This window comes from Marmota monax, unplaced genomic scaffold (genome assembly GCF_021218885.2).
Source record: "Marmota monax isolate L192 unplaced genomic scaffold, Marmota_monax_Labrador192_F-V1.1 WCK01_AAM20220418_F8-fsc00027, whole genome shotgun sequence".
Taxonomy (NCBI): Eukaryota; Metazoa; Chordata; class Mammalia; order Rodentia; family Sciuridae; genus Marmota; species Marmota monax.
This window is the reverse complement of record NW_026694617.1, coordinates 15,902,683-15,928,353: the sequence shown is the minus strand read 5'-3', so window position 1 is coordinate 15,928,353 and position 25,671 is coordinate 15,902,683. Positions and strand designations below refer to the sequence as shown.

The 25,671-nt window shown below is 39.6% G+C and overlaps 1 protein-coding gene across 2 annotated transcripts in view; it reads right to left on the bottom strand.

Annotated features, from left to right (window-relative positions):
• Positions 1–22,568, bottom strand: part of Snd1 (staphylococcal nuclease and tudor domain containing 1) — a 412,411-nt gene extending 389,843 nt beyond the window's left edge. The window contains exons 1-2 of one of the 2 annotated variants that reach the window (XM_058572140.1): positions 22,259–22,568; positions 20,711–20,804 (exon numbers count right to left, since the gene is read on the bottom strand). In XM_058572140.1, the coding sequence (XP_058428123.1) occupies positions 20,711–20,776 (66 nt within the window). In that variant the 5' untranslated portion in view covers positions 20,777–20,804; positions 22,259–22,568. The remainder of the gene's footprint in view (positions 1–20,710; positions 20,805–22,258) is intronic. The other variant, XM_046422386.2, reaches the window with a different exon arrangement.
• Between the last annotated feature and the right edge of the window lie 3,103 nt (positions 22,569–25,671).

Genomic DNA, 25,671 nt, shown 5'->3' with positions numbered 1-25,671 from the left:
GCATATGTGAAGTGCTTCTTCAGAGAAATATACTCCAGTTGTCAGGAGAAAATTTTTCAAAATGGGCAAGTCATGTGTTACCTTACCAAAAGAAAAGCCAGTACACTGACTCCAGAAGATACAAAATATCACTGCCAGAAATCTTTGACCCCTCTACCAATTGGTCAGGGTCAGATACTCAGACTTTTAAAGGTACAGGAAAATTACCACAGTGATCCAGGATCTTCATCCTTTATCCATGATTAAAGAAAAAAAAAAAGCAATTTAAATGTTATATAAACAAAGTGTAAAGAAAGACTACAGCATCAAACTAAAACCCATGGTAATATTACAGGTGTACCACCGCACCCAGATTTATTTATCTATCTATCTACTTTTATTTCTTTTTTAGTTTGAGAGAGGGTTTCACTAAGTTGCCAAGGCTGTCCTCAAACCTGCGATCCTCCTAACTCAGTCTCCCAAGCACTGCACCACTGTGCCCAGCTAGGCAGCCTTTGTTCACCTTTCACTACCAACTGGTCAAAAAAAAGCCCTAGCTGGGGGTAAAAAACCCCACTGTGGGAGACCATAAGCTTAGTATGCATAAGGCCCTGGGTTTGATCTCTAGCAATGCAAAAAAAGGAGGAAAAAAAAACTTTTTAAATAGCCCTAAGCCCTTCCTCCTCTTGATCAGCACTGTCTAGTAGGGCACTGAGGTGCTGACAAGTCAACCAGCACCTGCCAGCAGGTCAATAAAAGCTGAGGATTCAACTAGTGTGAGCAGGAAATTGGCCACCTACAGGGAAACTAAGCAAATTAGACACTGAGGAAGATAAAAGCCAGGTTTCTCCCTGGTTAGAAAGGGGAGTAACAAATATAGAAAGGCTAGGAAATAAAATCCTGTTGGGTTGGAAATGAAGGTAAACATTAAAATACAGACATGTGCAGGCTGGGGTTGTGGCTCTGAGGTACAGTGCTCACCTACCATGCATGAGGCACTGGATTCGATCCTCAGCACCACATTAAAAAATAAAATAAAATAAAAATATTGCATCTACTTATAACTAAAAAATATTTTAAAAAATACAGACATGTGGATGTGTGTCTATACACCCATGTATTTCCTAGCTCCATCCACTAAGAGGGCTTAAAAACCTGATGCTCAGCCAGATGCAATGGTGCATACCTGTAATCCCTGCAACTCAGGCAGGAAGATGGCCAGTTCAAGGTCATCTGGGCAACTTTAGCAAAATATTGTCTCAAAATAAAAAACAGAAAGGGCTGCAAATATAGCTCAATGGTAAAGCAACCCTGGTTCAATCCCCAGTACTGAGGGGGAAAAACACTGATGGACAGATCTTGTACTAAAAATTCTGCTGAAAAGAACAAAAGCTCCTTAAAGAAATAGCAAATTCCAGGTTTGAGTCAGAAAAAGCATATTATGCTGTGTCAGAAGTAAAAAATGTGCTTAAAGAATAATGAGGACAAAAAAAAAAAAATGAGGGGAAAAGATGGTGGAATGAGATAGACATCATTACCCTATAGACATCATTACCCTAGGCGCATATATGACTACACATATGGTGTGATGCTATATTGGATACAACCACAGAGATGTAAAGCTGTGCTGCAATTGTGTACAATGAATCAAAATGCATTCTGCTGTCATATATACCCAATTAAAATAAATACATTTTAAAAATAATTAATCCTACATTAAGATATTAAGATAACATATTATTAGAATATGTAAATCTTTAAAATGATTATAATAATGTACCTATGCCTTTTTTTCTGTTACATGATAGAATAAGCACTTCTATAGAAATAAAGTACGGTTAAATTTAAAGATCAAAGAGGATGGAAAGAAGACTTAGAACAAGTAAAAATCTAACTGGTCATTCTTTAGTCTTTTGCACAAAGACAATCTTCAATTAAAAACAGGCAAATCTTCACTGGTAGAATGCAAACCAGTGGTTGCAAAGGCTAGAGGTGTCTGGAAAAATGAGGAGTGACAGCTTTTGGAAGCAACGAAGATGTGACTAATTAGGATGATGGTTGCACAATTCTAAATATATTAAAAAACAGAATTATACTATTTACATGAATGAACCACATGAATATAAATTATATCTTAATAAAGTATTATAAAAAAATAAAAAAAGAATGATGAGGACATATCAAAATGATAAAGACGCCAGCTTAAAAGAACTCTCACTGGCCAAAATTGGGACAACTTGAAAATAAAAATAATAATAATGGATTATAATCTATTGAATGAATAAATGTGTAAGAGAAAATTCTACATTATAGTAAAACAACAACTAATGGATGTAGAATCAACAATACAATTAGAAAATCATTATTTGGTAGCATTCACATTAACAACTCTGGCAAGAATCATCAACGGTGCTAAAATTGGATAAGTATTTCATAAAGATCAAACATTTGCATAATCTCAAAATATCTTCTTATAGTCAAGCACAGAGGAACATGCCTATAATCTCAGCAACTGGAGAGGCAGAGGCAGGAGAACCTTAAGTTTGAGGCCAGTGTCACCAATTCAGTGAGTCCCTGTCTCAAAAAATAGGTAAAGTGGGGATTAGGGATGTAGTTCAGTGGTAAAGCACCCTGGATTCACTCCTCAATACTCCCGCAAAAAAAAATTTATACACACACACACACACACACACGTTTTCACAAAGTACTAATTACATGTTAGTTAATTACATGTTAATTAAGTATTAAGTATGTGATAATTATCAAATAATTAATGTAAAAATATTTATTACTAATTATATAAAATACTACATTGAAGAAACCTGCCAGATACCATCTTAAACAAGTAATTACATTATCTGTATCAGTAGTAATGGGACTATCAATGCAATGTGCCTCAGAGATACAATTCACTAAAGAGAACACAGCATTATTTATGATATTCCTGGCAAAATGCATAACTTTAATCACGAGAAAGCAAGGCAAACCAATGCTTAGGGACATTCTATGAACTGGTCTTAGAAAATATCAACAATGTAAAAATGGGGAACCACTGCTAACTGAAGGAAACAAGAGACATGACAAGTAGCAGGTGGATCACCAGGGTCCAATCCAAGTGATCCTACACAGGGCACTGTTAAGAAGTCTGTAGGTTGGAGGACAGTATTCTATCCATATTAATTTCTGATCTTTATAGTTACACTGTGGTCATGTGGAAGTGTTTCCTTGTTGTTGTTTTAATATTTTTTTAGTTGTAGATGGACATAATACCTTTATTTTATTTACTTATTTTTATGTGGTACTGAGTATCGAACCCAGTGACTCACATGTGCTAGGTAAGTGCTGTACCACTGAGCTAAATCCCAGCCCTGTATCCTTGTTTTTAAGACAACACTTAGAGGCAGGAACTGTGGCACACATCTGTAATTCCAACAAGCTGGGAGGCTGAGGCAGGAGGATCACAAGTTGAAGGCCAGCCTCAGCAACTTAGTGAGACTCTCAGCAATTTAGTAAGACCCTGTCTCAAAATAAAAAGGGCTAGGGATGTAGTTCAGTGGTAATGTGTTTCTGGTTCAACCCCCAGAACAACAACAACAACAAAAACTTAGAAATATTAAAAGGTAATGGGTTATCATATCTGAATATTACTCTCAAATAAGTCTGGAAAAATTACAGTAAAGAGATTATATTTGCAAATTTGCCTACTCAATATAATTTATTTGTAACTTCCATATCAACAGTCTCAGCACATTTACTGTCATTCAAAGGCATGCACATGCAGAGTAGCAAATATATGAGTTGTCAAGTGTCCTGTCCCAGCAGACAACAAAGCAATGCTCTCCTTTCTTGTTTCAGCTCTAACACAATAAGCAAGTGTTCCTTTCATGGTCTATTTAGTTACATGTTTTTTTGCATCTTGGAGCTTTTTGTTATTTTCATTGTTTAAAATGGCCCTCAAAAAAATAAAAAATAAAAGAAAGAAAATGGCCCTCAAGTGTAATCCTGACATGCTGTCTAATATTACTAAGTGCAAAAAAAGCTGTTATGATACACCTTACAAGAAAAAAATGTATGTGTTAGATACGTAAAAGCTTCATTTAGGCACAAATTATAATGCTACTGACTGAAAGTTCAATGTTAAGATGTCAACATTATACATTAAATAAGATGGCTTTAAATAGAAGCACTCAGAGAACAAGGTTATGTATTAATTGATTGGTGAAAATGTCACGAGACGTCCAAAGGATCCTAATCCTGTATTGCCCCTGGCAGCAATGGTTCAATATTCACTAATTCAGTGTTTGCAACTTAATAGAACATTAAATATTGTGAATAATGACTGTATGTAACAAACACAGAGAGGATGATAAACCAACTGGGGCAAAGGACTTATCCATACCATTCTCCCAACTGTTATTAATATTTGAAAACATTTCAAAATCTAAAAAATATTTTTTTAAAAACAACTTTTTAGGTGTTAAACATACTATAGGCTATTTTAGAGCCTCAATGATAAAACACATCACTAGAACTAGATCTCATTGGTGATTCTGTAACTGTCCATTTCCCTACCCTTTCCCTCCTTCTCCACACATACACAACTTCTAAGACATAGAATGCATACCACAGCTCTGTTGCATGACCCACATATTTCACTGTAATCCTTTCATTACTTCATTTTCTTCCAAATGAAATGTCAGAAACTTTCACAGAATTCAAACCTTCTCCAATGCACTATTCAAGACTAACACCTCCAAAAATACTTTTAGGTTTTAAGGGAGATGCCAATTCCTTCCTATGCCAGTTATCTGGTGGGTATTTTTTTAATCACATATAAATTATAGAAATGTGGTAGAATTAGGTTTTATAGCCAGGTATGGTGGTACATGCCTATAATCCCAGCTACCTGTGAGGTTGAGGCAGGAGGATCACATGTTGGAGGTCATCATGAAAACTAAAAAAGTCTAGGATGTAGCTTGGTGGTAAAGCACCCTAGGTTCAACCCCCAGTACCATAAAAGAAAAGAAAGTGGGGGGGAAATAATTAGGTTTTATATTTAAATATCAGAAACCCTTAGCCAGTGCATGACTGTAATCCCAGCAACTCAGGAGGTTGAGGCAAGAGGATTGCAAATTCTAGGCTAACCTCAGCAACTTAGCAAGTCCCTAAGTAACTCCTATCTTAAAGTAAAAAGGGATTGGGAATATAGCACAGTAGTAAAGAACCCCTGAGTTCAATCCCCAGTACAAAAAAAAAAAAAAGAACACCCTTAATGTCTCCAGTTTTTGAGAAAGTGAGCAAGTTTAGAATTACAATTATTGAGAAGTTTTTGTAAGAGATAAGAACAACATTCAATGTCTGGGTTTAAGTGAAGATCTGCAATCTTGGCTGCAATCTTTTAACCCCTGAGAGTCACTTTCTTTACAATCAGGAAGGAATCAGATTATCAAGAACAATGCCAGAGTCCTCTGCTCTAATTTAGAAACAAAAGAAAAAGATGTTTTGAGAAATACCAAGAGAAATTCTCTCGATTACACAATAACTGGGTTTTTCTTTTCTTTTCTCCTAAGATTTTCCTCTCTGCCCATCTTTGAGCCTTTGGCATTTTCCACACCATAGGCTGTCCAGATCAAAGTACAAGGGCAGTATAGAAATATTTTCATGTGGAGGGGTCAGGAAGCACCTCTACTGCTAAGCAAGTACAATTTCAAAGCATGGAACAGTTAATTTATATCATTGCAGTCACCATGGCCACAGACATCAGTTGAACCCCATCATCTTTCAACAGAAACAAAATTTGAAAGGCATAACAGAAAGCCTCTGAAGTAAATTACAGACCAGCAATCACCTGATAGTTTGTTAGAAATGCAGACTTCACACTCCATCCAGACCAAGTAACTTAGAACCTGCATTTTAAAAAGTTCCCCAGGTGACTTGCATGCACATAAAGTTTGAGAAGTATGCTCCATTAATTCCCTGCCTCTACTATCCAACTACCCGGCTCAGAAACCTATGTTCTCCAGAAAATTCAGTTTAAACTTTGTTTTGGTAAAGAGTCTTTCCAAATCCACAGACCAGGTGAACTTGCCCTGCTGTATATATTCTCTGGTACTCTACACTTCTCCCCCACAGAATCCATCACAATGTGAAATCATGGTATAAGCCTGTTTTGCATCAGGCTTCTCTTGGCTGGAAGCTCTATAAGGGTAAAGGACTATGTCTCTCTTATTCACCATGGCAGGCCCAGAACAGGACTAGAAACCAAGTATTTTCTTTTTTAATAAGTGAATGGTGGGCTGGGGTTATGGCTCAGAGGTAGAGCGCTCACCTAGCATGTGCGAAGCCCTGGGTTCGATCCTCAGCACCACATAAAAATAAATGAATAAAATGAAGGTATTATGTCCAACTACAACTAAAAAATAAATATTAAAAAAAAAATAAGTGAATGGTCCTCTGTGTCTCAATTACAGTGTTAGATTCTGGAGCAAGAGGACAAAATCAATTAAGATATGGACCTTGTTCTTAGGCAGTTCACAGCTTAGAGGACTTTGTGCAAACTAACCATGAGCCAAGTCCCTAAGAACATGGGCTACATTCACAGCTGCTTTTCTTATTTCTCTGCCAAATGATAACAGATAGCCCAACTGTTCTCCAAGGCCCTCTGCTCCCACAGCATGAAGGGGAGGCCAAGAATGTCTTTGGCAACTGTTCCTCATTTGGATCCTTCATTTCCAGGTTACCTTGCCCAACCTTCTCTCTCTGCCTAATACAACTCCAACTTTCTTTAGCATCACTTCATTCTCCCCTAGGAAGTTCATGTTATTTCTGGCAACATTCTCTATAGCCTCTTCCCTCATCGGTTCTCTTATTATGAGATGTCGAATTTCCCTTGTTACCTCCTCCAAAAATTGTCTTGCCTAACTCATTTCTAACCACTCAATCGGTTATTTCCTGTGAGCTGTCAAGCCTACTTTATTCTCAACAGAAACCACTCAAATCTATATCCCTGGCCAATTTGGAGAATCTCCTAATTAACTGTTCAATATTCAATTGTCTTCCTACTTTCCTCAGTCCCTTCTCATATCTCCCAAAGGATACTTGGTGATTGAGCAAATGCTATTCTCTTTTCTTGGATTATATTCCCCATGATTCTTATATTCATTCTTGATTAATAAAGAAGATCTCTCAGTAGATTTACTTCCCAAGCCTATATCAAAAAACCATGGTCACAAAAACATATCTAAATACTGAAACTGATAGCAATGAGGTGGTAATATTGCTTCCTTCTACCTCTGGACATGCAGTTCAGAGAAATGGAAGTTGATGGGCTAAGAATACAATGTGATGTGGAGGAAGGTGCTCAGCAGAAAATGTGCAAATAAGCTTAGGCCACTATTTCACCAGAACAGTCTGATAGGCTCAAAATCCATCATGCCTCTCCACAGTAACAGGGAGAGACCAGCTATGGCCTACTAGCTGCTGCCATGTCTTCTTTCTCCTCCTCACAGCATTGTCATCATTGCATCCTGGGCAAAATGCACTGTATAAAACATCAAATCATAATCAAATGATTAAAAAGGAAACAGGGGACCGTCATACCAGATACAGCTAAATGAAAACATACCAGATGTGCCAGGTACAGTGGTGCACACCTGTAATCTCAGGGAGAGGAGGCTGAGACAAGAGGAGTTCAAAGCCAGCCTCAGTAACTTAGCGAGACCCTAAACAACTCAGCAAGATCCTGTCTTTAAAAATTATATAAAAATGTGGGGATGTGGCTCAATGGTTACACTTCCCTGGGTTCAATCTCCAGTACCAAAAAAAAAAAAAAAAAAACAACCCACAGAGATCTTAATTATCAAAAGAAATGAAAAATGATTGCATTTACCGTTCCTCAGGTTTGTTTCTATAAAGTCATGTGCATTTTTTTCTCAAAATACTTGTACAGCAATAGAGGCACTAAATACTGAGCATAATACTCAATATTATTCATAGTGAATCATCTATAAAGAACGTCTAATATTTACTTTGGTTTATAAGCAGGATCAATAATAGAACCTGAGTTAGTAAGTCAACTTCTAAGTTACCCATGAAAAGCATTAATTTTTCCAATTTCTTTCCAAGCGTGTTTGGAAACTTCCTATTTGAAATGCTGATAGTCAATTTTAGATGTCAAAATAAAGTACAAATCACAAATCGACCATAAACATTTCAGAGTCTTTTATTGCTGCATTAACATACCATCTCAAGATTCTTCTTACACTTAAAATCCTAGAGAGACTATAATAAAGGAATAAAAGCTGAAGTCCCTAGTCATCTAACGCAGCTGGTAATTAGAAAGAGAACTGCTCATTCCTTCCCCACTGGGATGGGGCTCTCTAAGCCCAGGCCATTCTCCAACATAAGGCGTACATCTGCATATTTTCTTGAGATGTTAAAAAGTGCACACTTCCTCAAGAAATTAAACAGAAGGCTATGTGACCACCATTTGGAACCTGCTTATGATCATCTGCAGTGCAAGTACTGCCCATAAAAGTCTGTACCTTCAGGCTGGGGTTGTAGCTCAGTGGTAGAACAGTTGCCTCACATGTGTGAGGCACTAGGCTCAATCCTCAGCACCACATAAAAATAAAAAAAAATAAAAAAAAAAAAAAGAAAGAAAAGAAAAAAAGACTGTGCATCTATTTTTTTTTTTTTTTGGGGGGGGGGGGCGCGGTGGTACCAGGGATTGAACCCAGGAGCACTCAACCACTGAGCCACATCCCCAGCCCTTTTTTGTATTTTATTCAGACAAGATCTCACTGAGTTGCTTAGCACCTTGCTTTTGCTGAGGCTGGCTTTGAACTCACGACCCTCCTGCCTCAGCCTCCCAAACCACTGGGATTACAAATGTGCACCACCGCATGGGGCTTGTGCACCCATTTTTATTACAATGTCCACAATATTCTATTTACTCTATGCTGTTACTAAAAACCAGCTCTGTGATTCCCTCTTTTTTTGGAGATTTCCTCAAATGTATAAAAGTTAATTAAGTTCTTGAACATATAAAGCTTAGAAATTTTAAACAAAAGTTTATGGATGGCTCCAACTCCTGGGACATCATTACTATGTTTAGTGTTATGCCATCAACCACTTTCTCAGATAACCTGAGTCTATTATCTGTTTGCATTGCCTTTCAGTTTCTTAAGAGAGTACTTTCATTAAGAACACTGATAAGGGACTGCCTAAGAATCAAGTGGAAACCAAGCAGTCCAGGCTAGCAGTCCTTCACTGCCTGGGAGACAATGGAAAGTTATTCCTCCAGAGCCAGGATGATGATGACTAATACAAGGGCAGGGCAGCCTTATGAGCAGGGCCAGTGCCCTGCAGAGAGCCCACAGGAGGTCTCAGGAGATTCTAAAACTCTCACCAGAGAGGAGTTTAATAAGATAACTCAGCTTTTAAGTAATAGAGGCAGCCTCCTGGCCTCTGGGCTGTGAAAAGGCTCACCTGCCAAGAGCAATAACACAGGTAATTACTGCACACAGAATAATAGATCTCAGCGGGATTCCAGGACCCAGGTACTAGCCTCCTTCCTACCTTACAATACACACAGGGAGGAATATAATGCACTACTTTTCTCATTAAGACCTGGGACAGTCTCCTAATGGGTAAGCAGATAAATTTCACTTGGCACAATAATTTGGTTTTGGGTTGTTGCCAAAAATAAAAATGTTCCTGGTATTAAGCAGTATAAGACAATGAATGTCCCCTCTTCTGGAACACAATTCATAAGGTTGAAAAGTTCACTAAGATCGCATTAGTGTATTCCAGAGACTGGAAACAAAAACTCTGAAGCTCATTTCTTTTTCCTTTCTCTATTACACACTTCCAGCTGCTCTCAGTCTCTAGGCAAATCGCCTTAACTTTGTACACCGAGTCCAGGTTGCTTGTCCAGTATTCCTGCCAGTACTTCATCAGTTTACCTGCCTTTTTTCTTATCCATTTTATTCCTCTGTCTGTGTCAAGACATCTGTCACTTGTACCATCTTCCTAGGAAAGTTATTTTTAAAGAAACTGATCTAAAAATATCACATCTGGTTTTTACAACCCACCCAATCTTTTTTTTTTTTTTTTTGGTACTAGGGATTGAACTCAGGGACACTTAACCATTGAATCACATCCTCAGCCCTATTTTCTATTTTATTTTAGAGAGAGAGTCTCACTGAGTTGCTTAGCACCTTGCTTTTGCGGAGGCTGGCTTTGAACTAGCAATCATCCTGCCTCAGCCTCAGGAGCAGCTGGGATTACCTGTGTGCCCAGCCCAACCCAACCACTCTCTAAAAAGTTCCTTTCCAGTACAAAACTATTTGTCTCTAATTATCAGCCCAAAGCTTTACCCAGAATCGAACACTGAGTCTGAAGCCCCAAGCCTAGACTACTTGCCCCTCTCCCTTTTGGCCATGAGACCTCCTCTAAGGCCATGCCAGGAGACTTAGATTGGTCGCTGGGAGCTCTTTCTTCCCTATCTAACTGTTGTTACTAACCCCAATCTGTTCTCTCTCTTATTTTGCCCAAACCAGTTCCATTTTCTTCCCCATCTATCTTGGGGACTGTATGAAAACACTGGATGACTGACATCCATCTAATAGTTACCAAACATAAAGTGCCAGACACAGTACTAGGCACCGTATGTGCATTCTCACATCAAATTTGCAACAACTCTATGAGAAGAGCCCTATTAGTTCCATTTTACAGGTGAAGCTGGTAAAATTACTCACCCGAGGTTACACAGCTAGTCATTAGTGAAGCTAATGGTTTAAACCACAGCTAGAATGTAAGTTTATTTCTGCCACAAGACACAAAATTTATATTTCCTTTTTTTTTAATTTTGAGAAGGTGTACCAGGGATTAAACCCAGCCACTGAGCCACATCCCCCGTCCTATTTTGTATTTTATTTAGAGACAGGGTTTTACTGAATTGCTTAGGGCCTCGCTTTTGCTAAGGCTGGCTTTGAACTCCCAATCCTCCTTGCGTCAGTCTCCCAAGTCGCTTGGATTACAGGGATGTGCCACCACACCTAGCTAAAGTACCTTTTAAAATTAAACTTAAAAAATAGTCAATTATCAAAAATATTTTTAAATATTTAATAAAAATAGTCTGATATTCTAGAACCACAACAGGTGTATACACACATCTGACGCCTGGGAAACTTTACAGAAACCAATAATACTAAAACCTGGATGAACACTTCCCAATCCTAAATTCTGTAGAACAGATTCCCTGCCTAAAAATGACAGTATTCCCATGGCACCATGCTCTCTATCACCTACCACCCTAAAGAGAAAGCTAATTGTTTTTCTTCTTCACTCACACCCCAACACTTCTGACACCAAATGCATAGGGATTTCCCACAACAAGCAATTCTCCAGTTCTCTATAAACACCCCCTAGGCGTTCTACAATTCAATTCTGACATCATCTACTTGGAGTTTGTATCCAACCCCACCTGGCAGTTAAGTCTGGCTCCAGTTCAGATGACCACTTGCTTACAGGCCTATCTTCTGACTGACCCGCTATAAACTAGGGTTCTCACCACTCTCTTCTCACGTTGGGTTATTTGCTAAAACAAATCGCAAAATTATGGAAAACAGTTTACTCAGTAAGTTACTGAGTTTTTAAAAAAAGATACGACTCAGGAATCACCAAATGGAAAAAACACATAAAGTAAAATGTGGGGGAAGGGGTACAGGCTTCCATGTCCTCCCTGGAACACTCTCCCTACACCTCCTGAAACCCTCCAAATCCCTAAACATCACTTAAGTGGGTGGGAAGGTGGGGTCATCCCCTACAGAGACATAGCTGATTCAATCACTGGCAATAGAGCTGGAATTCTAGAGCCTCTTTTCAGCCTTCTCCCCTCCCACTAGGCTGAGAGGGTGGGGCTGAAACACTCAACCTTCTGACAACCAGACCTTCATCCTTGCTGTTCACAAAGTCAGTCATTAACATAAACTCAGGTGTGGTAGCAAGTGGCTAGTTATGACTATCAAAAGATACTTTTTTATCTTTTTTTTGGAAATCAGTAATGGGACTTGAATCCAGGACTCCGCAAGCGCTTTACAACTGAGATACATCCCAGCCAACTTTTACCTTTGTCACTCTCAACACTTTAGAAATTACAAGGGTTTTAGGGGCTCAGTACTAGGAAGACCAAATATTTCTTACATCACCATGTCACACACCTCTATTGTCTTATTCAAGTGGGAAAAAAAGAGGAAGAAATACATGCCTGACAGTAGGAAAAAGTCAAATCCCTATTGGGATTTTGCCTCTCACCTCTACTTGTCATCTGTCATTTAGGTAGTCACAAATTTTCCTTGTCACTGAGCTCTCTAGAACCCAGTGAAATAAGGGCAAGACCCATTTTGGTCAGATATTTGCATCACGGTAACCAAAATACCCAACAATAACAACTTAGAGGAGTGAAAGTTTAATTGGGGCTCAGTTGCAGAGGTCTTGGTCCATAGACTGCTAACTCTACTGATCTGGGTCTAAGGTAAAGTGGCATATCATAGAGGAAGGGCCTAGTGGAGGAAAGCTGCTCAGCTCATGGTGGGGGTAAGGAAGCAGAAGTGGGTAAAAAGGCAGCAGGGAAGAACAACCCCTTCCAAGGCATGCCCCAGTGATTACTTCCTCCAGCCATGCCTCACCTGCCTACAGTTACCACTACAATCCATTCAAACTAGGATCTCACAATCCAGTCATTTCACCTCTGAGCATCTCTGCATTCATTGGATCTTTGTGGAAGGTACCTCATATACAAACCATAACAGCTCCAAAGGGCCCACTTGAAGCTGGGTACAATGGTGCATACATATTATCCCAGTTATCTGGAGGCTGAGACAGGAGAATCAAATTTAAGGACAGCCTGGACAACTTGCAAGACCCTGTTTCAAAATAAAATTTTGGTGGGATGTAGCACAATGATAGAATGCTTGCATAGTAGCTGTAAGTGCAATCCTCAGTATGAGAATGGAGGTTGGGGCTTTTTTTCCACATAGGCACTAAGATAAAACACTTGGGGGATCTTCAAGCAACTAAGAAGTAGTTAGTAGTTACTGGGTCCCACATGCTCACCTTTGCACTGCCTAGAAGAGACAATGTGGCTTTTAAGAATTTGGAATATAAAACTACCACACAAAAAAATAAATTAATTGGTAATGCAATGTTAAGATAAACTTATGATGACACCTGTAAGACATAAACAGATAAAGTATAACCCAAGCACTACCCAAAACAGTGAGTATTTTAAAAAAAAGGTACCCAAGGCTGTATCTTTAGGGACCTATCTTAAGAGAAATGCTAGCACAAGAGAGAACAGAAGTGTATAAAATAAAGTTCCGTGAAGCAGTGCCTAGAATAGTACAAAGCTAAAATCAACACACATCAATAGCAACAGTTAATTTTAATACATCCAAGCTATGGAACACCACTCAGCCATTAAAAAAAGACTGCCAGAAAGAGAATATGGTCCCATTTCAATTTCTTAAAAAAGAGAATGAGTGTCTGCATGAAAGATTTTGGAAGTAAACATACTATCAACATTTTCTTAGGGGAATGAAAATGAAAGATAGAAAAATGACTTGGCAACTTGGTAAGGCTGTCTCAAAATAAAAAATAAAAAGGGCTGGGAATGTTGCTTGGTGGTAAGCACCCCTGGGTTCAATCCCCAGTACTGCAAAATAGAAATAAATAAAAACAACTGAGAAGTAAAGAGGGCAAAGGGAGAAAAATTTTTGTATTTAACTTCAAAATACTTCTATACTGTTTTAAAAGCAAGTACAAAATTTAAATATAAAAATAACTTAATTATTAAATTATTAATACTGAATGGTGTCCACCAGAACATTTTGAAGGAATTCCAGGATGAAATGGAAAACTGTTGAACAAAATGAGAAAAGGCTACCAAGGAAAACTGCAAACATGAACCCTAATGAGAAGAATTTCATAAATCTTGTAAGAAAATGTTATACCCATGTTAGATAAACTTGTGGAATAAAAAGTAAAGCCTAAGACCACCAAGCAGAATATTCTGGGTTTTACTACTATTATTAAGAATGAGGCTTATAAATAAGAAACAGGATCTAAATATACAATTGAGGCAAAAGGCCCAAGTATCAGACTCTAGGATTCAAAGAACAGAAAGTAAGGAGCTTAGAATCTTCATATTTGCAAATGACACTAAAGACTTCCATGGCAATATTGTGCCAGGTTATTGGTGCCAAATTATAGGAAGATCTTGGGAATCTATGCAAATACAAGGAAAAGTGGCAGATGAGTGTTAAAACAAGCATATGGCCTAAATCAGGCACATAAAACAACAACTTCTCAGCTGTCAGTTATGACCCAGGAGTAGGATCTCACATTCACTGTAAATGGACCCTGAGGACTTAAGCCCAACATCAAGCTACAGATTAAAAGCAATGCAAAATGTCCTGGGAACCATCAAGACAAAAGCCAAAAAAGGAGAGGGAAACCACAGAATTCTCCCCTCAGAAAATTCTCGTGCACTAGCCCAAACACATTTCATTTATCATTAGTGTTGTACCCCTTCAACTACATATAGTAAAGGAGCTAAATAAGATCAACAGGTCTCAAATGCCAGCTCCACATCAATTCCAACTGACTCTTACAATCGCCTAGAAGTGGCTTTTCTAAAAATACAGATTCCCATGACACTCCAGAGATTCTAAAACAATGTTTCTGAAAGATCTTCCAGGTGGTCCCAATGCAATCCTATTTAGGAAATCACTGGGATTCTTTCACTGGCTCCATATATACTTCCAGAAAGGATTTAAGATGGCTTACTATGAAAAATAAGCTCAAAAGGAAAGAAACCATGTGAAAATACCAAGAACTGAATAAGATGGGCTAAGGATGAAGCTCAGTGCTAGAATGCTTGCCTACACTTAGCACTGGGAAAAAAAAAAATTAAGATGATACTTGCACATAAAATGGAAATCAAAATATCTGGAAAAATGAAAAAATCTGTCCTCCAAGCAAGAACAGTGCTTGGAGTGCCTCAATTGAGAGCTGGGCAACAGAAAATGCTACCCATAAGCTAGACACCCTGTTAAGTTCCCTCCTCAACCTCACCTTCTCAAGTCAAGGCCTAATGTGCCAGGAATGTCAAGGTGTTCTGAAATGGAGGTGAGACTGAGTGGATAAAATCCCCTAGGCACCATGTTCCTCTGGGTCATAAGCAATCACTCACGTAAGTTTATTTTGATTACTGAAAAGCCAGAATCTCCCTTACTTCTATTTACCCCCACCCCTCCAAACAGTCCTTTAGTCTAATTCATATTCTAGTCCTTGGCCTTCTACACAAGAAAACCATATTTCAACTAATCCACTTTCTCAGAAAAAAAAAAAAAAAAGACAATGGGAACGGAGAGGAAAGCATAGAGCACGCTTTATGCAAGATAAGCAGCAATTCAGAGTCAAGCCTACCATAAGGTATGAGATTTCTGAGATTTGTTTCAGCATGCCTAAAAGAAATGTAATACAGGTTTTTGGGTTTTTTTTATATAATCACAGCCTTATGGGACTGAAAGATGCTTAGAGACAATGAGTAGAGTCACCTCGTTTTAGAGAAAAGTTGTTCAAAGTGAAATACCTTATCCAACCCATTACCCAGATGGAGAACAACAGTACCCAGGTCACAGCTTGTGTCCCCTGACTCCTAGGCCAATGCTCTCTCCTCTATGACATGCTACTTCCCAGGGACAATGTTAATAAAGCAGATTTATTAACTTTAAGCACAAGTTCCAGAAACCTCTTTAATCCTTCCTATTATTCGTAAGGTTGGTATTATAGGATCATGCCAAGCACTTCCTAGACACACACACAAAAAAATCAAAAAATAAAAAAACTTTAAAGCATTCAAAATTTGTTGAGGCACAGAGAGAAGATAGCCATCCATCATAAGCATATATAAATGGAAAAAAGTACTAATCACAGTTATATTTATATCACAAACCTCAGGTATCTCACAAATGGATTCTGAAAATGACGTGGAAATTTTTTATATTTTCCTGTAAGTTGCTTAACTTCCTAACTTTAAAAAAAAATGCCAACTGAAACTAACTGTTCATTTTTCTTAAACATTAGAGATAAGTGAGAAAAAACATAACATTAATTTATCATACTGAGTCTCACTGAAAGTAAGTGAAATCCCACGACACTCCATCTGCATCAAATGCTCACAACCTGTGATTCCACATCAGTTTCTGCTGTAAAAACAAAAAGCATATGTCAGTCTCCCAAGAGAGGAAGCTGCAAAAACTGGGTGTGTATCCATCACTAGCAATAAAAGAAAACACTCCATAAGCACAGTGAAAAGTGAAGTCCCTTTATTTTGTTCCCTTCTCCTGGCAAGGCACAGAATTTCCTATGATATTTAACTATGCTCTTCTTGAAGAATGAAATACATTCAAAGACTAGACCCCATACGCTCTAGCACAACCCACTAGAATCACATCTGTCAGCCAGATAGCTAGCCACGCTGAGAAATGAGTATACAATAAACTGTAAAGTACAACTGTACTCCTTACCTGAATTCAAAAACCTGATCAATTATCTCCTTTGAACTTACAACTGAAAACTAAAATTCTCACTTGCTGCCCAACTTACTCTCCAAATAAACTGGCATAGTCTTTACTAAATCATCTGCCCACTAATTACCAGCAGGGGTCACTGGCCTCAAAAGACATCCCCCAGGCTAATGAGCCATGTTGCACATGAGCCAATTCCCTCCTGACCACTGATTTGAGCTCTGGAGCATGCTACTTTGCTTTTCAATGACGCTGACATCTCAAAGTTTGCTAGGCTAAAAAGTACTAGCAAAAAGTAACAGAGCAGCATTAAATACCATGTACTAACAAAATGCTAATAGAAATACAAACACAGACAAGGTCCAGACACTATTAACTCTTACCGGGCCTGCTCCTGGCATTTACTTTTTCATCCATGTCCCCTTCATTGGAAGATAATGACTTGGGAATACACAGGACTAACAAGAAGTCAGAAAATCATGTTTTGGCCCAGTAAGAAACAAACATTGACTGAAGTTGTGGCTCAGAAGTACAGCACTCGCCTACCATGCTTGAGACACTGGGTTTGATTCTCAGCACCACATAAAAGTAAAGATATTATGTCCACCTGTAACTAAAAAATAAATATTTTTTTAAAAAAGAAACAAATATGACTAAGAACAAGTTTTATTTTGTTTCTTTCTTACCTATCTCCCATTCTTTACATTTACTCAATGGACTGAACATCAGCTATGGATCTCACTGGGATACCAGAACAATGACCACGTCCGCTGCCTTTTATCCTTTTATCATACTTAAACCTGTGTGTCACATAATAAGTCAGTTAAACCTGTACCATTTGTGGGGTACTGAACCTGAAGAAATTAAAAAGCTACTACAAAAATACTAAAGAACAATCATCAATGGAAACCCCAGGGGCTTGGTACTTGCTGTTTCCTCTGCCAGAAGCATACTTCCCTTTTGGCTGGTGTGCTCTTTGATGTCCATCAGGTCTCAGTGCAAATGCCATCTTCTGAGAGACTTCTTTCCTAAACACACTATCTAAAGGATCGACCCTCTCCCTCACTTGTGACCACCGTGTCCCAGTCCCCAATGTAAAATTATTCTTACATGCATTGCCAATCTTTTTTCTCATTCACATATTTATTGTCAGACCCCTCTATGAGGCACAAGGAAACAAATCTGATGTACTTTTCTACTATCTCCAATACCCAGGGAGATTTTGACAGGCAGCAGATGATCAATAAATATTTGTTCAGCAAAGAAAGGAAATGTGATTGTTTATCTTCTATTTCACTAGTTACTACACAGCACCACTACTTTTAGCATAACTAGAGCCAGATGGATGCTTCCTTTCCACACACACAAAAAAAGACAGAAAACCTTTATAATACAGTAATAACTAAGTGTTCCTTTACTTACAATCCTGATTGAAAGCAACCACACTTACATGTTAGGAAATGGGCAGTTTTAAGTCTATAGGGAAAAGCCTTTCATCCTATTATACTTCTTTGCAAATGGCCCTTCTAAAATATTGTGTTATTCAGCTACCTTATCTTTGAGTGGTAGAATAAGAGTAATAGGAAAAGTTTTTTTGCTTCCCGCCCCCCGCATATGCTAAGTGCTCAGAGAAAAGAGCAGATCAACAGATTACTCTGTTCCCACTCAACACATACTTCTTAGTTCAGAAACCTAAGAAACACTTAGTTATAAAAAACTAAATTATAGGAAGCATTTCTTGCAGGCTGTACACTGAAGAAATTTCCACTAAACTACTCAGCATGAAGTCTACATTTTGCTTTACAACAAATTGGCAGCCCAAGTCTATGGAAGGAAGGAGAAAATTATGACCACCTCCTCCTTTAAGTGTCCCTTTGCCTTAGTTACCCAGTGGGAATCACTGTTCTTAGTATAACACCATGAACTGGCAGAGGGATTCTTTTCCCCTTCTGAGGCAATTAATGGGGAGGGGTTAAGTGTGAGGTAAAATAGGAACTGAAATTTGGCCTTGTCCTCCTTTTTGACCTTCCACACCCTAAGCACAATAAAATACACCATTTCCATGGCTGCTTCTAATAAGCACAGAAGACCCAAGAACTGTCGCCAATTCATTCTACTGTTTCAAAAGTCAGCCATGTGCTCCTACTTGAAGAAACATGCAAACATGACAATTAGAAGGGAAAGTTAAAAGTAGAAAGACAAAGAAAAGTAAACCAGGGCTGGGGATATAGCTCCATTGATAGAGTGCTTGCCTTGCATGCAGAAGGCCCCGGGTTCAATCCCCAGCACCACCATCAAAAAAATAATAAAATAAAATAAACCAGGTCACAAAACCAGACAAAACAGCCATTTCAAAGTAGCTAAGTGGGTGACTGAATTTTACACCAAGTATTCCCAAAATCTACTCCCAATGTCATCTATTTAACATCTACTGACAATATTCTGTTGCAGCTAAAGAATGTCTATCAAATTATTCAAATAAACCCAGAATTGGAATCTTTCAGGGTTTTGAGAAAATAAGATCTGACTTGACAAAGACATTTACTTATCCAAGTTATATTTTCACCCACACACTTGCTAGTTTCATCCCAAATCAGAAAACATAAATCCATCTTCAGCCTTTCCATTATCCTCACTGACTTTCTCAGTAACAAGACATCTCCAAAATGCTTGTGCAGACTTACCACTCACTTCCTCTTTAAACACATTCTAAAACCAACTCAGTCCCTTCACCCCCACTCCCTACAGCAGACACAGTCGCGACTGTCACCATCATTTTTAAAAACAACCAGTGAAAGATTTTTTTCAACTTGGTTCCCAAGTTAATTCTTCAACCTTAAAAAATAGCCAGGATTTCTGGATGACAAGGCAGAGACCAGAAGAAATTTGCACCTTCCACAGCCCTACAACACTTTCTTTTACCAAAAATGAGGAAGGACTATTCATCTTCACTGCAGCAAACCTCAATCCTAGACCATTTCACACCCTCAGCTCAGTTTGAGTTCACAGGAATCCAAGAGCACACACATCTTGTTAATCACTGTTCCAAATTCTGCCCTCTCCCAAAAGCAGGGTCTCCTGTTTTCCTATTCATTCAACTATTTTCTTCTCACTTTCCTATCACTGAAATCCATCTTCCTTTGCAGAGTTCTTACAAAGCAGTTCCTAGTACCACTGGAAACAATTACTCTCCTGGAAAATAAAACTTTGCTTAACAGAAGAGCTTCACACAGAGCAATTTGCCAGTGGTCAATTTTTCATTCCAGACCAGACTTCTAAGTTTGGCACAAATCTGCCTGTAGCTCCCTCTCCTAATCATTGCCTATTACTCACCCACCCACCGCAGCAGTGTGGTCAAAGTGTGCAGTGAAATCTACAAATGGCACAAACTGCTCAAAACACTGAATTTTTGACAGGCACGGTGGTGCACGACTGTAATCCCAGCGGCTCCAGGAGGCTGAGGCAGGAGGAAGCCAGCCTCAGTAACTTAGCAAGACCCTAAGCAACTTAGCAAAACCCTGTCTCAAAATAAAAAATAAAAAGAGCTGGGGATGTGGTTCAGTGGTTAAGCACCCCTGGGTTCAATCCCTGGTACAAAAAAAAAAAAAAAAATCACTGAATTTTAAAATGCCACATTCCAGACTCTGCACAACACTCCTATGCATATAAAGACCATAAGCACCAAATGAAGTCACTTACCATAATAGCAGCTTCCGGACAAAACAAAGAATAACATCTAATCTTTCTTCAACTCAATTACAGTCAGCTTCACTTTCCTGCAATTTGCGGTCATGCATCACTGACCCCACCCTTCATGTTATAAAGTAGTACCCTGGAGTACTGGAGTCAAGAGGCCTCACAGCAAGATGTTTTAGAGCTTGTGCTCTGGCAGACTGGCCTGGATTCAGGTTCAAGTCTGAGCTCTGCCTTTTAATACCAATAAGAAAGTGCATGTCCTTGGATAGACTTTTTTTCCTAAACCCCAGATTAAACATCTATAAAATGTAACGAACAACCCTATGGATTTGTTAGGTATTTTAAATGAGATAATATGTGCAAAACATCTAGCATAACACATGACAATTGATTGCTGATATCAGTACCCGCAGGAGTAATTTGTAAACAGGTATGGTCACCTCATAGAATCCAGATGCCCTGGAAGCCTCCAGCACTGGTGGAAGCAAAAATATCTTCAGCCTCATTCTACTCCCATCACACAAAAGAGGGGACCTTTAAGAAAAATTTGGGCATTAACAAGGAGAAAACTCAAAAATCCACTCTAGGCTGACAATTCCAACACCAGACAGTGAAAAGATGCTTTGTTCCTATAATAAAGAGAAAAACAGTATAAATGAAAAAGTTAATGAAATAGGAAACACTTTAAGATAATCCTTTCATGGGTCAGGTCAAAATTTCAAAGAGAACATGTAGACCTTAGAAATGCTCTTCTCATTCAATTTCTGATAAATTCTGACTATTATACATAAAGAGAAAAGGTAATATTGAATATTCCCTGAATCTCAGCTGGCAACAGATACCTAAGAAATTAATACATGAAAATTAAGGGGAGGGGAGAATCTTTAAATCAAATTTACACACACACACACATACACATACACACACAAGCTGTAGAACACTACAACAGCAAAAACTGTGGAAACCTGGGAGAAATTGTCATAAAGGAGCTTTGCCATTCCTGATGGAAAAGTCAAGAATTGCAGTCTAAAATGAAATCTAAAGGTTTACCGTCATTGCAACCACACAACCTGATACCCCAAGAAATGTCAGGTTCCAAAATTTGGGAGAGCTAAGAAGAGGACAACTGAGGGGGGCCATTGATAAAGCAGAACTACAATACAAAATTATCATGGAACTAGAGATGAACCTAGTTCATCATCATGCAAGGTTAAGTCAAAATTCAAGAATATAGAAAGCAAAGGCATATAAAAGCAGGCAGAACTTAGTGTTAAAAGCCTGTACTAGGAATCAGAACACCTGGATGTTTTTCCTGGCTCCAACCCTTGCCATGTGCACTTAGGCAAATCACTTGCCCTCTTTAAACTTGTCTCTTATACTTAAGGGATGGGGAGATAATGATCATTAAGATTCCAGCTGCATAAAAGTTAAGAGTCAAAGGACACAATGATCAGGAACTCCCAGGCCTACAGACCAGACACAAGATATGGAGGGGAAAAGAGGATCACAGAGTGAGAAAAGTTGGAGTATGTAACTGAGTGTCGGTGGAAACGGAAAAGCTTCATGATGGCCAAGTACTCCTAGGGTTCCAGGAAAGAGAGGATATCAGGAACTTGAAAAACTGCAAACTGCTCAGCATATGTCAAAATGGACCTAAAGAGGGGAATGGGATGACAAATATCAACGAACTATCTCCGTTAATAAATCAATAATCGATCTGTCCTGGTAGACAGCCAGGAGATCCGAAAGCTGCGACCACTAAAATCGCTGTGACCCCTGATGCGGGGGTATCCAGAAAGCAAAGACCAAGCGGAGCTCATGTTGGGTTCTGTCTAGTGAGGGATTCGGAGGATGGGCGGAAAGTGAGAAAGGGGACAGAGGAAAGGGAATCTGGAGACCATGCAGGCTGGCAGGAGGAGAAAAGGAGTCAATGTCTGACTCCCGATCGAAGGCGGCAGAGGGGTCCAGGTCCGGGGCCCCGCTCTCACCATCTTGACGATGCCCCGCTGCACGGTGGGGACCGCGGGTCCCCCGGAGGAGCCGCCGCTCTGTGCGGAGGAGGCCATGTGTGGAGCTGGCAAGGTAAGCGAGTGGAGCGGCCGGCCGGACTGGAGATGTCAGTGTGGGTGTCGGCTTTGGTGAGAGGTCGCTGAAAAGAGAGGCAGGCGAGCAACCAGCTGCGAGCGATAAACTAGACCAACGCGCTGGGCGCTCACTGGAGCAGCAGCGGGACTAGGAGCAAAAGAGGAGACGCGATCTCCGCCGCCGCCACACGTTCTACTCGCCGCGCAAGCGTGCCAGAGCGCCACCGCCCTCTGGCCAATTAGAATCCTAAGCCCGCCGGACCTAGAGCCAATAGGCACCCTGCTTACGGAGCCCCACCTCTTGGTCCTAAAACTGGTGGAGAGCTCCAGGAAGCGCTGAAAGAGCTGATTTGCGGTGACGGCCTAAATATGGGGCGGGACTTCCGGGGCAGCCCAAGTAGGTAGTGTCGGGAGGTGTAGTGGGAAGGAAAGGACACGTCAGCATCTGGCCGTGAGGCGCAAGGGGCCATGGGAGTCTAGGGGGCGGAGTCAACCTCGCCCTCCGGCTGGCTCCGCCCACAGATGATCCCGCCCTGGAGCCCTGCCCTTTCGGCCCCGGCGAAGCCCAGGTGTACGCCTGCGAATCAGGTAGGCGCGTCCAAACTGAAGAATGCGACTAGGAGCCTGGAGTATCGGCTCCACCGCGGCCAAGCCTGGAAGTAATCCTGGTACCAGCTTTACACCGACTTCCTACATTTCACCTCAACTAACAGTATGGAGAGAACTTGGAAGTCGGAGCTTTGTGAAAGATCCTGCAGATGTTGGTTTTGACCCGGAACACGGCTGCGCGCCCTCCCGGCTATTGGGAGTGTGTCTATTCTTGTCGCTGGGGTCTAGCCCTTGGTAGCTGCTCTAATATTTGTCGAAAGAAGGAGTGAATGTCTCCTAAAGGGATGACTGTTCTGTACGCAGGAGAGAATGACCTTCGGGTCTCTTCCCTGCACCTTCTACTGAGGTTAGGAAAAACCTCGGTAAGCGCACTCCCTGATCCGGAGGAGACAAATCCTGAGTGTGGTGAGCGCCTCCAACGCTGTCCCTTCTCCTAGCCTCAGCGTTTTGAGTAAAGAAACAGGGAGAGGGACAGGAGACATTAAGACATTAAGTGAATGTTTAGTGAGAACTAATTTCTTCATGTGCCAACTATGTGGAGCCAAGAACCTTACGTGTAGTACGTCATTTAACTGTAAAGCCTTCCTGTACATTGAAGGCACCACTTCCCCTGTAGCTTTTTCAAGAAAAGGTTGCTTATTCTCCCACATTTCACGTATTTCAAGGTTAGGTTTTGTAGGCAGCATCTTCTCAGCTCTTTCCTTTCATAAATTCTCTACCCTCTTCAAAAATAAATAAATATTCGTGGAGACACGTTCCATCTGATTACACCCTTCTCCCATCTGATTCAGGTTGTCCTCTACCTGACCCAGCTCCTACGTTGGCAGTTCTATGAGATTGCAGGTACCTGGTACACACTCTTCTCTACCTAATGATCCTGAATCACTTCAGTATTTGTGAGCATGACTTACCAATACCTTAACTTCTTAGATCCTTGACCTTATCTTCAGTGAACATAACCTTTGCACCATTTTAGCCTTCCTCTCCGGGTCAGCTAAACAGTATAACTTCGTGACTGATACTAAACCTAAACACCTTCTTGTTTGATCCTAATTGCTATCCTTTTTCCCCACTCACCCATTAATTCCCCTTTACTTTGTTTTGGTTATCTATTGTGTAACAGTTAACACAGGCTGTCAGAAATAATAGCCAAAATATATTGAGCACTAAACATATGTACTAAACAGATTCCCTGCTGAATGTTTTTATCTACATTGTATACTTTAATCCTTAGGACAATCCTATAAAGAAGATATAAATCTCTCTTTGAAAGAGGACATTAATTCATTTTAAAAAGATAACCAACCAACTCTAGATCAAAGCTTAAAGGATTAAATCAAGATTTCAATCCAGAACTTTCTACCATAAACAGTGTTCTCTTAGGTTAGCCTGCTTCTAAGCCTGCTCTTATCCTCAGCCTGCACCAGTAGAATCCAGAAGCTAGAAATAGTTTTCACCTCCAGTAAGCTTCCTTTGGGTAGACAGGAGAAAACACTGGGATATTAACTTCCTGCCTCCTTTCCTCTGCTCCTTTATGTTTATTTGAAAGAAAAACCTCACCAACCCAAGTTTTATCTAGGTCAGTGCTATCTAAACTAACTTTCTACAGTGATGAAAATATCTGCTCTGTTCAATATGATAGCCACCAACCACTTGTGGCTAATGAACACCTCAAGTGTACCTAATGCAACTGAGGAAGTGAATTTTTACTGTTATTTTTTAATTAATTTAATACATATGGCCTAGTGACTATGGTATTGACTAGGTGATTAAATTTTATTCTTGCTGTCATGTCTATTACCATAATATTCTTGAATTTGGAAGGTGGATGCTAGGGATTAAACCCAGAGGCACATTACCACTGATCTATGTCTCCAGACTTTTTTTTTTTTTTTAATTCTTAGATAGGGTCTCATGAAGTTGCTTAGGGCCTAACTGCTGAGGCTGGTCTTGAACTTTTGATCCTCCTGACTCAGCCTTCACAGGCATGAGCCACCACACCCAGCCTACATAGGTTTTTAAGTTATTTCTATGTGCTTCATATAGTTACAACTTGATTAAAATGCACAAAGACATAAGCCATAATTTTTAAAAACTTTAGAAAGAAAATAATTTACTTTGTAATATTAAAAGTAGAATTCAGAACCAAGCATGGTGGCACATACCCATAATTCCAACAACTTGGAAGTCTGAGACAAAAGGATCACAAGTTTGATGCCAGCCTGGGCAACTTAGCAAGTCCTTTTCCCAAAATTTAAAAATTAATAATAAAAAGGGATGGTATGTCACTCAATGGTAAAGCACCTCTAGGTTCAATCTCCAGTACCAAAATAAAAACAATTATCAACCCAAGGAAGATAGTGTACTCTCCAATTAGCCCTATCTTGATAGTAACTCAATCTAAAGGATTTATGAAAGTGTAATATGCATTTATAAAATTATATGCTTGGTACAAAGGTTAAAAAACTTTTAGTTAATGGATCAACTTTGTATCCTATCCTGTTGACATTCAGTGCCAAGTCCAACGTTCATTCAGTTATCCCAAATGTGATTAATCAATGCCTCTGCTTTGTCAGTGGCCTTGGATAAATATATATTGATTTGCTGCTGCTATAGCTATTCACTTTGACCACTGAATTTTATCACTGTAGACTTTGTCTGCCACACAAATTTCTAAGGAAAAAAAAAAAAATGAGGAATACTCCAGC